The sequence below is a fragment of the Rosa chinensis genome, chromosome 6, assembly GCF_002994745.2.
Source record: "Rosa chinensis cultivar Old Blush chromosome 6, RchiOBHm-V2, whole genome shotgun sequence".
Taxonomy (NCBI): domain Eukaryota; kingdom Viridiplantae; phylum Streptophyta; class Magnoliopsida; order Rosales; family Rosaceae; genus Rosa; species Rosa chinensis.
Window position 1 is genome coordinate 10,272,721 of NC_037093.1, and position 11,413 is coordinate 10,284,133.

The following is an 11,413-nucleotide window of genomic DNA, read 5'->3' on the forward strand; positions in this document are numbered from 1 at the left end:
TGATGAATTAAGATCCCTCTCATACTCTGCAGAAAAAGAGCTAGGCAGTGTTCTCCACCAAAGTGCTCCCTCATGCATTGCACCATATCTGGCAAGCTTGTCAGCTAAAGCATTCCCTTCCCGTTAGATGTGTGAGATCCGGAAAGTTAATTGAGTAGTTAGATTCAGACAGTTTAACCACAATCTAATTCATAATCTAGATCTGAGTTTAACCCGAACCTCAAATCCGAATACTAAGTCGACCCAAATCCCAAATTGAGATGAGGAAAAATCTAGTGATTATTATTTTGGTTACAAAAGTCTAATTATTGGATATTCAAGTAATATATGTGGTTTCTAGAATTGTTTCAATTATGAGTTGCAGATTGTTTTTTCCCACCCTATTAATTTATTACACTAGATTTTACAAATTGTTTGAAATGAAACCCACCAACCAAGAATGGGATTAGGTCTACCTGAGTGGATTTTTTTTCTTGGTGTTATAGTTAGCTTAACTTATGTAATTACATTTTAATGGGTTTCACCTTTGTTTGTGAGTTTTAGTGGCTTTCGGCTCGCCTATGCACTTTTGTGTGTTTTTTGTTATACTTTGATGTTTGTGATATTACATGTGTGGCAGGTTCTGTTCAGTGGTCAGTATGGAAGTACACCAATTGCGGTCTTAGGCGGATGTACTAATTGATTGGTTGGATTATATATGTAGCTTTATTTTAGTCAAGGTTTAGTTAGTATAGGCTAGTAGTCATTTTCTCAAATGTATAGGCTATTATAGAATGGGTGTTATTTGCTAAGGATTTGTTTTCCGGTTAGGCCGAATAGGCAAAACCAACGTTTATTGTGTATGCATAATCTACGAACATTAATCAATAGGAACCAAGATTGGAGTTAGTGCATGCATAAATGGATTTTTTTTTTATATATATTGGATATGCATAATCCCTTGTGTTAATCTTTTCCTTATTTTCATACCAATTACAAGGTCAGTAAAATTGTCTTCGATTCTGTTATTAAATCCATTCAAAATATTGTTAGTTATGAGGGTTTGCCTGATTGGTAAATTGTGGATTTGTTGTAATGAACTTGAACTTTTGCTCTGTTTGGTATCCATATATAAGAGTCCTCTAGGCCTATATTACGTACCAGCCAGTACTCTTTTGCAACTCTTAATTTTTCATCTAATCAAAATGGCTATGAACCCAAGTTCTAAAAATTTTGGTTACAATGATGATTTATGGATTATCGGCTGTGAGCAAGCTTAGCTAGCTGTTTATGAATTTGATTACATTGATTATATGTACGCATAACCTATGAACATTAATCAATAGGAACCAAGATTGGAGTTAGTGTATGCACAAATGGATTTTTATATATATATATATATTGGATATGCATAATCCCTTTTGTTACTGTTTTCCTTATTTTCATACCCATTACAAGGTAAGTAAAATTGTCTTCGATTATGTTATTAAATCCATTCAAAATATTGGCAGTTATGAGGGTTTACTGATTAGTAAATCATGGATTTGTTGTAATGAACTTGAACTTTTAGTCTTTTTGGTACCTATATATAAGAGTCCTCTATGCCTATATTACCTACCGCCCAATACTCTTTTGCAACTCTAAAACTTTCACCTAATCAAAATGGTGTTCAACCCAAGTTATGAAAAATTTGGTGCTCTAGTTCTTCTCCTTCTGTTTAGTTTTAATCTTTTGGCAACTCAAGCTCGACCAACAAGCAGTTCCAACTTGGCTACGCTGAGCATTGGTGGCGGATATGTTGGTTCTGGAGGACGGTACTACAACTCTATTCCGAGTCCATCATCACTGATGAATAAGGACTCGGAGACAAGCATTGATATAGCACATCCAAGACAGGCACGTGGTGGCATAGCACATCCAAGCCTAGGACAACAAATCCCTTATATGAATCCATCAATAATTGGAAGGATTAGGGTGTCAGCACCGAGCCCTGGTGCTGGACACGGTGGTGGTGGTAGTGGTGGGGGTGGACATTAACTTGGCCATTCATGATTCTGGGATTATGGGACAGCAGTCACAACACAACATTTTAACAATTCAAGTGATATATGAGATATATGGTGAATCAATAAGAGGAAAATATCAACCCTCATGTAACCCAAAAAAACCAATATTTAATTCATAATGTTGTCCTATAATATGGATTTCTTTACGGAAAAAATATTTTTTTCATCATTTATCATCTTTTTAAATATGGTATAGCATATATATAGCATTTGTTTTTGGTTTTCTGCATTAGAAATTTAGTATACCATAATTGATTAGTGTTTCTTAATACACATAGTCAACACACACACACACACACACACACACACACTCTCTCTCTCTCTCTCTCTCTCTCTCTCTCTCTCTCTCTCTCTCTCTCTCTCTCTCTCTCTCTCTCTCTCTCTCTCTCTCTCATTTTTGTATACCCTAAATGATAATCTTCATTACATCAACGTTAGCTTGGAGTGAATGAAATGCCAAGTAAGAGGCAAATAGTTAATAAATTGAGCGGTAACCATACGTATGTATGGTTTAGTATGTGAGAAATAGTATGTATATTATTCGGACATTTCATCAAATAGTTCGTTGAAAAACTGGGAAAAATATTTATAATTTTTTAATTTTAAAATATTCATTTATATTCATTTTTGTTCAATAATATGTGTAAACTAGTGCTGGCCTAGGCACAGAACCGAGACATTTTGTTCAAAACCATCTACCTAACCGACCTTTGTTGGTAATCAATTTTTGAAACCATTACTGATTCGAAATGATCCGTATACCGATTAGTCGGTAATAGAGATTTCGGTTTTGAGTTCGAACCGCAGACAAATCCACCATGAAAGCAGGCGAGTTTGAGGTTTGATCTCTAGATTTGTTAATAGATCTGGAGGAGAAGAAAAGAGATGAAGAAAACAGAGGAAAAGAAAGAAGAAACAGAAGAATCGGAGAAGGAACAATTGAGATTTTGGGCTATTGATATTTGCAACTTAAAAAGAAAAATTAATAGTAAGAAAATTTGTGGCTGGAAATCTGGAATGAAGAAGAAGGAAAATACTTCAATACATTAATGTACTGATACATCAAGTAGACTAGGTTCAATACATAGGTAGACTAGCTCGGTACAAGGGTAGACTAACTCCATGCATGTCTACCCATGTACTGAGCTAGTCTACCTATGTATTGAACCTAGTCTACTTAATGTATCGGTACATTAATGTACTGTAGACGATCCCGAAGAAGAAATAGAGTGAGAAATATTTTCAGAGATTGCAAAATACGAGTAGGAAGATGACAAAATGGTCAAAGAAAGAGTGTTTTTAAACTAAATGTATACAATTATACAGATATATATTATTTTTGTTTGCTATATACCAATACCATGCAAGTGGTCTGGTGGTAAAAATCATGTATAATTTTCTTTACTTCAATTCCTTGGCCTCAAGTGCAATTGAATTTGTTATAAATTTTAGATTTGTTCATTTTCTAATGACTAATGTGTAAAGGCCTTTATCGACTCGGTTTTCAGGCCCATTAGAAATATAGGATTTACTAGCTGGGCACCTCCGAAGACCGTTATGAATGTCCCGGTCACTAAAACCCTCACAATCCTAACTCCCAACGCTAGAACCCCAAAACTCCCAAGTCCCAAACCATGCCGAATCACCTTCTCCTCCGCCGCATCCTCCTCCGCCCTCCACTCTCCTCCTCCGCCGAATCCGGCGGCGATAGGCTCTTCATCTCACCTTTCCACTACTCCCGATCTTACGCCACCGCCCAACCATTTCACGAAGACAAACAAAAGCGCGGCAAAAAGTGGTTCACTCTACCTCCGTTCACTGACTCCGTAAACGGCGCCGCTTTGGGACGAGAGCTGTCTCGCAGCGTCGGCAGAGATGTGTATGCTAAACCCACAGCCGCCGCAGCCACGACGGCGCTTAAATGGGTCACCAGGTGCTGCCCTGAGATTCCCAGAAGCCTTGTCCAGAAGCTCTTTCGGTTAAGACAGGTCGAGCTCCTTAAAGTTTCATTACAATATGGAAATGGGTTTTTGAATGGTGATTGGAAAGTGTTTTGCTTTGATTATTTATCACAGGTTCGAAGAGAAGCATCTGACATGGATCAAGGTGTTCAAGCACTTAAAAGGGTATCTGAAATTTGTATTAACTTTTGTTTTGTTCTGTAATGGGTGGAGCTTAGAGCTTTTGTTGCAATTATATTGGGTAGTTTTGTTTCTGATTTCGATTTTCGTGAAGGTGGGGGCCAAAGACTCGATGAACTTAGGAGATCGAATTTGTCTTCCTATTTCTGTGAAACAGTTCCCTGATGATAAACAAGAAGAGGGACATTGTAGTGAAGAAGAAGTCAAGTTTATTTGTAGTCTCGTGTTGTATAAGGTTCGTAACTGTGAACTCTGTCGCTTGTGTGTGTGTGTGTGTGTGTGTGTTAAGCTAGTTATCTTCCTTACACATGTTATTTTGATTTCAGGATCCAGCGATTGTTGTCATCAATAAACCCCCTGGATTGCCTGTTCAGGTTGCTAGTGATACTTAATTGATGAATGTGTTGTACTTTTGGTTTCTTGGTAGCTTTATTTGATTCCAGTGTTGAAATATGTGGTGTTTGTACAGGGCGGTATTGGAATCAAAAGGAGTTTAGATGAACTCGCTGCCACTTGTTTAAGTTACGGCTTTTCAGAACCCCCTCGTCTGGTCAGTTTGTGTAACTTCTAACTTAAGCAGGAGCAGGATTCATTATCTATAGCTGCAAGACTATAATCTAGAGTGCAAATGGAAATGAAAGAGGCATATTCATCGCATGACTATTACCCTATTTCAATTATGGCTCTATTGAAGAGTTCTAGCTAAATCATTGATTAGCACCTTTTTCTGTTTTTTTTTGTTTTTTTTAATATTTTGTATTTATTTATTTTGAATTTTCAACAAGGCTGTGCAAGTTGTTAGCTATATTCATTCATCTGTCAAGATTATAGTTTCGGACCCACCTTGGTTGGGTAAAAAGTTGTGTCATTACAGTCTAGAAAGAATGCAACGGAAGGAATGAATAGAACTTCTTGTTTCGTTAGGGTTAGAGTTCTGATGTCTTGAACAAACAGGGACCATTGTTTTCCCATGTCCCTTTTGACTGTTTGTGTTTCTCAAATTCTAAAAATGAGAGGAAAAGTTATGGAGAAGATATCAATGGATAGACTGTCTATCATATTAGAATATGTCTGATACATTCTCCTTAATGTCTCTGATTCAAGATTTTATAAAACTATATTAATTTATGGATAGGCATGATACAAACACGATATATAGATCAGTTAGAATGACACTTGTATTAAAAATTTCTTATATTGTATTAAGTGTGGTTGCCTGGCCTCTTCTGTTTCTTACAACAATCTTGTAGATTGCATGGATATTGAATGATCTATCTTCTATCAACACGTTTTTTGTTTGTTTAGGTACACAGACTTGACAGAGATTGTAGTGGTATCCTTGTGATGGGACGGACACAAACAAGTACAACAGTTTTGCATTCCCTCTTCCGTGAGAAAACTTTTGGAGCTTCAGATGATGTGAGTAAATGTCAATTCTCTCTCTGTCTTTGCTTGTTGTTCTGTTGCATTACCTGTGATTTGTTTTTGTTTTAAAGGTTATCGACCATGCTAAAGCCATTCTGCAAAGAAGGTATTGGGCACTCGTCATTGGATCTCCCAGACAACAAGAGGGCTTAATCTCCGTGCCTTTAGGAAAGGTTAGAGTACTTATGAATGTTGTCACTGTCCTACTTATGCCGTAGACCTAGAGATTTCCACGGAGTAATGACTTCGGCTAGACTCTGCTTAGCAATTTAATTGCTTTACGGTACAAGCTTTTGGTCAGTACCTTAGGGATATATTGAACATATATTAATGCACAAATGTTTATAAATATACAGCCAAATTACATTTTTTTTGTTCCTGTATATCTGGCCATTCCATTTGCTGAGTTGTTTGTAATTGGCAATTTACATATTCCAGTTTACCAACTCTGCAATTTTCATTAATGATTTATACCACATTTGCAACATTAGCAAACTACATAACTGAAATTACCAAAACGATGCACCAAAACTGTAAAATGTTCCAGATTAGAGACTGAATGTGTAATTTAGCTCAAATTTACTTAAGTTATGATAAGTTGGTGTTATGAAATCTTTCAGGTGGTGGTAGACAATGGTAAATCAGATAGGATCACCATTGTGAGTAAGGCACAATGTTTGCCATCTCAACATGCACTTACAAAGTACAAAGTGATTGGATCATCATGTCCTGGTTAGCAACAAACTCTATTGCCCTTGCACAATGTGTCCAATTTGCTATTTAGAGGACTGTCTGAGTAAATTTTTGTCATGAGATATCTGTTGAAGTTGTAGTTTTATTACCTGGCCAAATCTAGTTTGACAAGAATAATTTGGCCCTGCACTGTTATGTTCTTTTGATATTCCAGGACAAATTCTCAAATAATTAATACTTCCCTGTCATGTTTCTGATATTCTACTGTAATTATTCAGGTTTCACATGGTTAGAGCTAATTCCACTTACTGGTCGAAAGCACCAGGTATGCGTTGGAACTAAACACTTGCAATGATTTCTTGTTTCAGCTTTATTCATTAGTTAGAGTCACTGTTGACTGTGCTGTCTGTGCACAACTCTTCTAACCATGTGTGGGAACTACAGCTGCGTGTACACTGTGCAGAAGTTTTGGGAACACCAATAGTCGGAGACTACAAATATGGATGGCGAACGCATAAGGACTGGAAACCTGTTGCTTGGTCTAAGATTGAAAGCCATTCCAGTGAGGGGCATTCGAAGAGAAAAAACATTCCTTTTGATCTCAATATGGACAGTGGAAGTATTGCCGAAAAGAATTTGCGCTTACATCTTCATTCTAAGCAAATGGTTTTGCCTAATGTGTCTCTGGCTTTGCAAAATGTGAAACTGCATGCGGAGTGTGATCTTTCAGGACTAGAAGGCCTAGAATTGGTTGCTCCTATGCCTTCATACATGCAAAAAAGTTGGGATATTACAAATTCTGGTTTTGACGGGTGATATTACACATTCTTAAGCTACAACTAGAATTTTCTAAATACTATTATTCTTTGAGGTGCGTTCTTCACTTATGTCATTTAGTTTTAACTTGCATGCCTCGTGAGATTACTTTCTAACTCGTGTTTAGATTTAAGCAAAACTTGGCAATCCATGGGTGGACTTGGTGAAAACATTTCGCGTTATATCCTCATTTTGCAGTACCACTCAAGTATTGAACAAGGTGGCCTGTGAGTATAGATTTATTACTGCATAGTAACCAAGTGCAGAATTGATTACCATCAAGTGCACCATATTCATTATTTCACTCTTGTACCTATTTACTTGCAGAATTATGTTGAACCAATAGATTCCTTTTTGTGCTTGCAGGACTACCTTATGGCTTCCAAGTTACAACTCCTAATTGTAAACGATGTAAGCTAGTTTGTTTTATACAAGCACACCCCTGTGTCGCATCACCCGAATACCAATGCTAAATATCTTTGGAGAGCTGCCCAGTATCTCTGTACTTCCCGCTTGTTTTATGTTATCCTGGCTAATAGGCTATATATGAAAATAACTACTGCGTGTTTAGTTTGATATTTGAGGTGTATTAATGACAGTTTCCTTTTAATAGCCACTCAACTACGGATTCAGCTTCTTAATATGTACGGATTGTGCAATCTCAACTTGCAAGTGCAAATGAGGTACGAAAATCAAGATGCATTGAAAATAAAAGTAAAGAAAATCTGGGTGGAGATGAGACTATAATTTATCCCCCTATAGAGCACTTTACATGGGTTATGCTTCTGAGCATCAAACATTGGCCAAGAATGAGGCTCTCTGGTTTCTTTATGCTTTCTCCATTTTCATGCTTAACATGAGCTTCTTCCTTTGCAAAGCCATTGATGAAAACAGAAAGGTCCAGAGTGTACCTCGGCTCACTTCCAGATAATAATAAGTGGTACTTACCATTGTCTCACCACCTTTGTATACTAGAAAGAGTTGTCAAGAATGGCTCGGGTGCAAATCCGTTGTCAAAAGTTACAAAAGGAGTTTCAATGGATTTGCTGTGAAGCTCACTGACCTTGAAAGACAAAAGATTGCTAACTGGAACGAGGTGGTCTCTGTCTTTCCAAGCACAACTTTCCGACTTCAAACAACAAGATTGTGGGACTTCAACGGTCAAAATGAGAAAATCCATCGAAATGCCACAGTAGAGTGATTGGTGTCCTTGACACAGGAATCTGGCCCGAATCGGGTAGCTTCAAAAATGAAGGTTTCAGTCCGGCTTCAAGCAGTGGAAAGGTGCTTGTGCAGGTGGAAAAAACTTCACTTGCAACAACAAGATCAGCAGAGCTCGGTTTTATGAATCAGCGAAGTCTGCAAGGGACGACATAGGCCATGGAACCCACACTGCCTCAACGGCAGCAGGGAACGCCGTAAATGACTAGTACAAGGTGCTACAAGAGGTGGAGTTCCCTTTGAGAGAATTGCTGCATATAAAGTCTGCAATGGCGAATGGTGCCGTTCAGAGGGTATCCTGAGTGCTTTTGACGATGCTATTGCTGATGGAGTTGACATCATTACTGTTTCACTTACTCACATACTTACACTACGTTTGAATAAAGATCCGATAGCATTAGGTGCTTTTCATGCAACTGAGAAAGGGATACTAACAACTAAAACTGCAGGCAACGATAGTTATAGAGCTGGTTCTGTAACAAAGTGTGGCACCATGGTTGCTAACTACAGTTGCAGCAAGAGATCGTCGGATAATTGACAATGGAAGCACAATGGTCTGGGAATCAATAAACTCCTTCACATTAAATGGAACAAGTTCTCCATTAATACATGTGAAATCTGCTTCAAGTCAATGCCCGGAGTTTGATGCGATGAGTTGTTTCTTGCCTGGATGGTAGTTTAGTGAAGGGAAAGGTTGTCTTATCTGATGGTTACATTGGAGGTGATGTGGCTTATGAAGCTGGAGCAGTAGGTTTAATTTTTAAAACTCACCAGGATATTATTCTCCAGACGTATGACTCGATAAAGTCCTACATAAACTCACTATAGAATGTTACTGATGATACCCCAGGTGAATTTGCTTATGGATCTGGACATATCAGTCCTGTCCAAGCAATAGATCCAGGGCTGGTTTATGAAGCTTCTAAGTAAGGTTACATAAAGCTGCTCTGCTCGGTCTTGGGAGAGGCCGAGGTTAGACTTATATCAGGAGATAACAGCACTTGCTCTACACACTAGGATAAAGATACCAATGGATTACAATTACCCTTCACTAGCTATTGTTGTTTCACCATAGCAAGCATTTACTATAAAATTTCACAGAACAGTTAAGAACGTTGGCCTTGCAAACTCCACCTACAAGGCCAGAATTTCACATACTCCACTCGAGTGGACATCAAGTTGTGCCTGAAGCTTTTTCTTTCAAGTCTTTGAATGAGGAGAAGCCTTTTTATGTGACCGTTGTTGGAGGAGGATTGTCAGATGGAGCACAACCGACATGTGTCGGCATTGCTGGTTTGGTCTGATGAAAATCATAGCTTTAGATTGGTAGAAGTCCAATTCTTGTCCACACCAACCAATATCAATCATAACTGCATTACTATGCAGAACTTCATTGTTGGAAAGGATGGCTAGCTCTTGTGATGGATAATGAAGAGTTTATTTAATCTAATACATGTTTTGCTGGTACTTTCTTCTTGATTTTGCTGATATGTAGAAAACCAAAACAAAATGAGACATGTTGAGGGTTTAGGCTGAGTTCGCTAGTCAAAAGAACAAGTAGAGGAAGGGTTCCACTCTAATATCTTCTCATATATCAAAGATTTTTGCTGATGTAGATATCAGTGACATATAACCATCTACTGTATATGTATCACATACAATTATGGTGTGGAAGTTGGGATTTGATTCATTAATTTGTGACGTATAATTTACTTCATGCAGGATACTCAGAGTCTTACATCATTGTCATCGTCTATCAAACGAAACCAAACATATCTCAATCACTAAACAAGCACTACTGTACAAGGTACAATTACTGTTATTTTTTTAAGTACTGTCTTATCTAGAAGTATTAGTGCATACCTTGCTGATGTTGCCGTGATAACTTGAAATGTCAAGAATTAAATTTGCCACAAAGACAAGTACAGATGTGTCTGTTATGCATTTTAAACTTGATCCATATGTATCAGAAGTTACATGACCAATGTAAGGAAGGTTTATGGTATATCGATATATCGATTCTGTTCTCCATCGATTCGAAACTGAAATACAAATAAGAAGAAGCAATAGTGTACGTAGATCATCAAATGCAGGAGAATTTCGATACACTTGAGGTTGAATCAACACCTCATGAGTTCAAATTACTCTCCCATAGACCTGAGCTCGAATCACCCTCCCTGTATATTGGTAAAGAATAATTGTACGAAAAACGGTGAAGCAACATTTTTTATTATTGGATTAACTGCAAATATGCGTTGTGAACTTGGCCATAATTGTCGATTCATTACATGCGTGTTACTGCCTAGTAACGAAGTGCATATTCATTACATATCCTTGATACTTGCAGCACGTTCCATTGTTTTCTGCTTGCAGATCTACACTGTGGCTTCCAAGTTTTATAGGGCAAAATAATGTTTAGTCCTTCAAGTATGTCTTCGTCCTCTTTCCAGTCTCTGCCTTTCTAATTTAATCTCAAAAGTCCCTGAACTCAAAATTTATAGTCCAACTGGTCCATTCCCTCGATTTCATCCGGTTGCTCGCTAACGTGTCAGTTTTGTATTTGCTAGCTCAGTGCCACGTAAGACACTGATTTGTAAAGTGATGAAAATGCCCCTGCTTCAGTTTCTTCCAAAATTTCCTCCGAAATGATAGTCTCCTGAGAGAACTCAAGGAGAGAGAAAGTAGATCTAGATTTCTCTCTCTCCTCCACCAGTGAATATCTCGGCACCACCGTGCCTCACCTCCACCACCACAGTGTCCACCAGTCTCTAGCGACTCAAACTCAGCTCCCACATCATCCGGAGCCGCCAGAAAATGACTCACGCGCCAATGAAGCAATACCCAGAACTGCTTTGGACACCCAACCTTTCTGGGTGTCTTGACTTCTCTCTCTTCTAGCGCTTCCAGCGAACCCAAATCACCACCAACGATTCCTCTCTTCTCCAAGTTGTCACCACCACCTCCCATTACCGTGAATTTCTTCAACCTGCAACTTTTAGGGTATTGGGTTCATAGAGGAGAGAGAGGATGGGAGAGAATCCTAAAAGCTAACTATACAAGGCAAATCCCAGA

The 11,413-nt window shown here is 38.2% G+C and overlaps 1 protein-coding gene across 3 annotated transcripts; it reads left to right on the plus strand.

Moving 5' to 3' along the window:
- Nucleotides 1-3,594: 3,594 nt before the first annotated feature.
- Nucleotides 3,595-7,746, plus strand: LOC112172927 (RNA pseudouridine synthase 4, mitochondrial). 3 transcript variants are annotated; one of them, XM_024310430.2, is made up of 12 exons: nucleotides 3,595-4,033; nucleotides 4,121-4,171; nucleotides 4,281-4,421; nucleotides 4,513-4,560; nucleotides 4,656-4,736; nucleotides 5,492-5,605; nucleotides 5,683-5,784; nucleotides 6,232-6,343; nucleotides 6,583-6,629; nucleotides 6,749-7,175; nucleotides 7,248-7,347; nucleotides 7,487-7,746. In XM_024310430.2, the coding sequence occupies exons 1-10, from the start codon at nucleotides 3,680-3,682 to the stop codon at nucleotides 7,118-7,120; spliced, it is 1,422 nt and encodes a 473-aa protein (XP_024166198.1). In that variant the 5' UTR covers nucleotides 3,595-3,679; the 3' UTR covers nucleotides 7,121-7,175; nucleotides 7,248-7,347; nucleotides 7,487-7,746. The 3 variants fall into 3 exon arrangements, with proteins under 3 accessions (XP_024166198.1, XP_040365673.1, XP_040365674.1); XM_040509739.1 differs by having other exon boundaries at nucleotides 7,248-7,340; XM_040509740.1 differs by lacking the exon at nucleotides 7,248-7,347.
- The last annotated feature ends 3,667 nt before the right edge of the window (nucleotides 7,747-11,413 follow it).

What these genes read in the sequence shown, in the direction of transcription:
- LOC112172927 (XM_024310430.2), top strand. Translation starts at nt 3,680, where the DNA reads ATGCCGAATCACCTTCTCCTCCGCCGCATCCTCCTCCGCCCTCCACTC. An exon ending in CTTTTGGAGCTTCAGATGAT is followed by an intron (nt 5,606 to 5,682) that starts GTGAGTAAATGT and finishes TTTGTTTTAAAG; the next exon opens with GTTATCGACCATGCTAAAGC. An exon ending in GATTGGATCATCATGTCCTG is followed by an intron (nt 6,344 to 6,582) that starts GTTAGCAACAAA and finishes GTAATTATTCAG; the next exon opens with GTTTCACATGGTTAGAGCTA.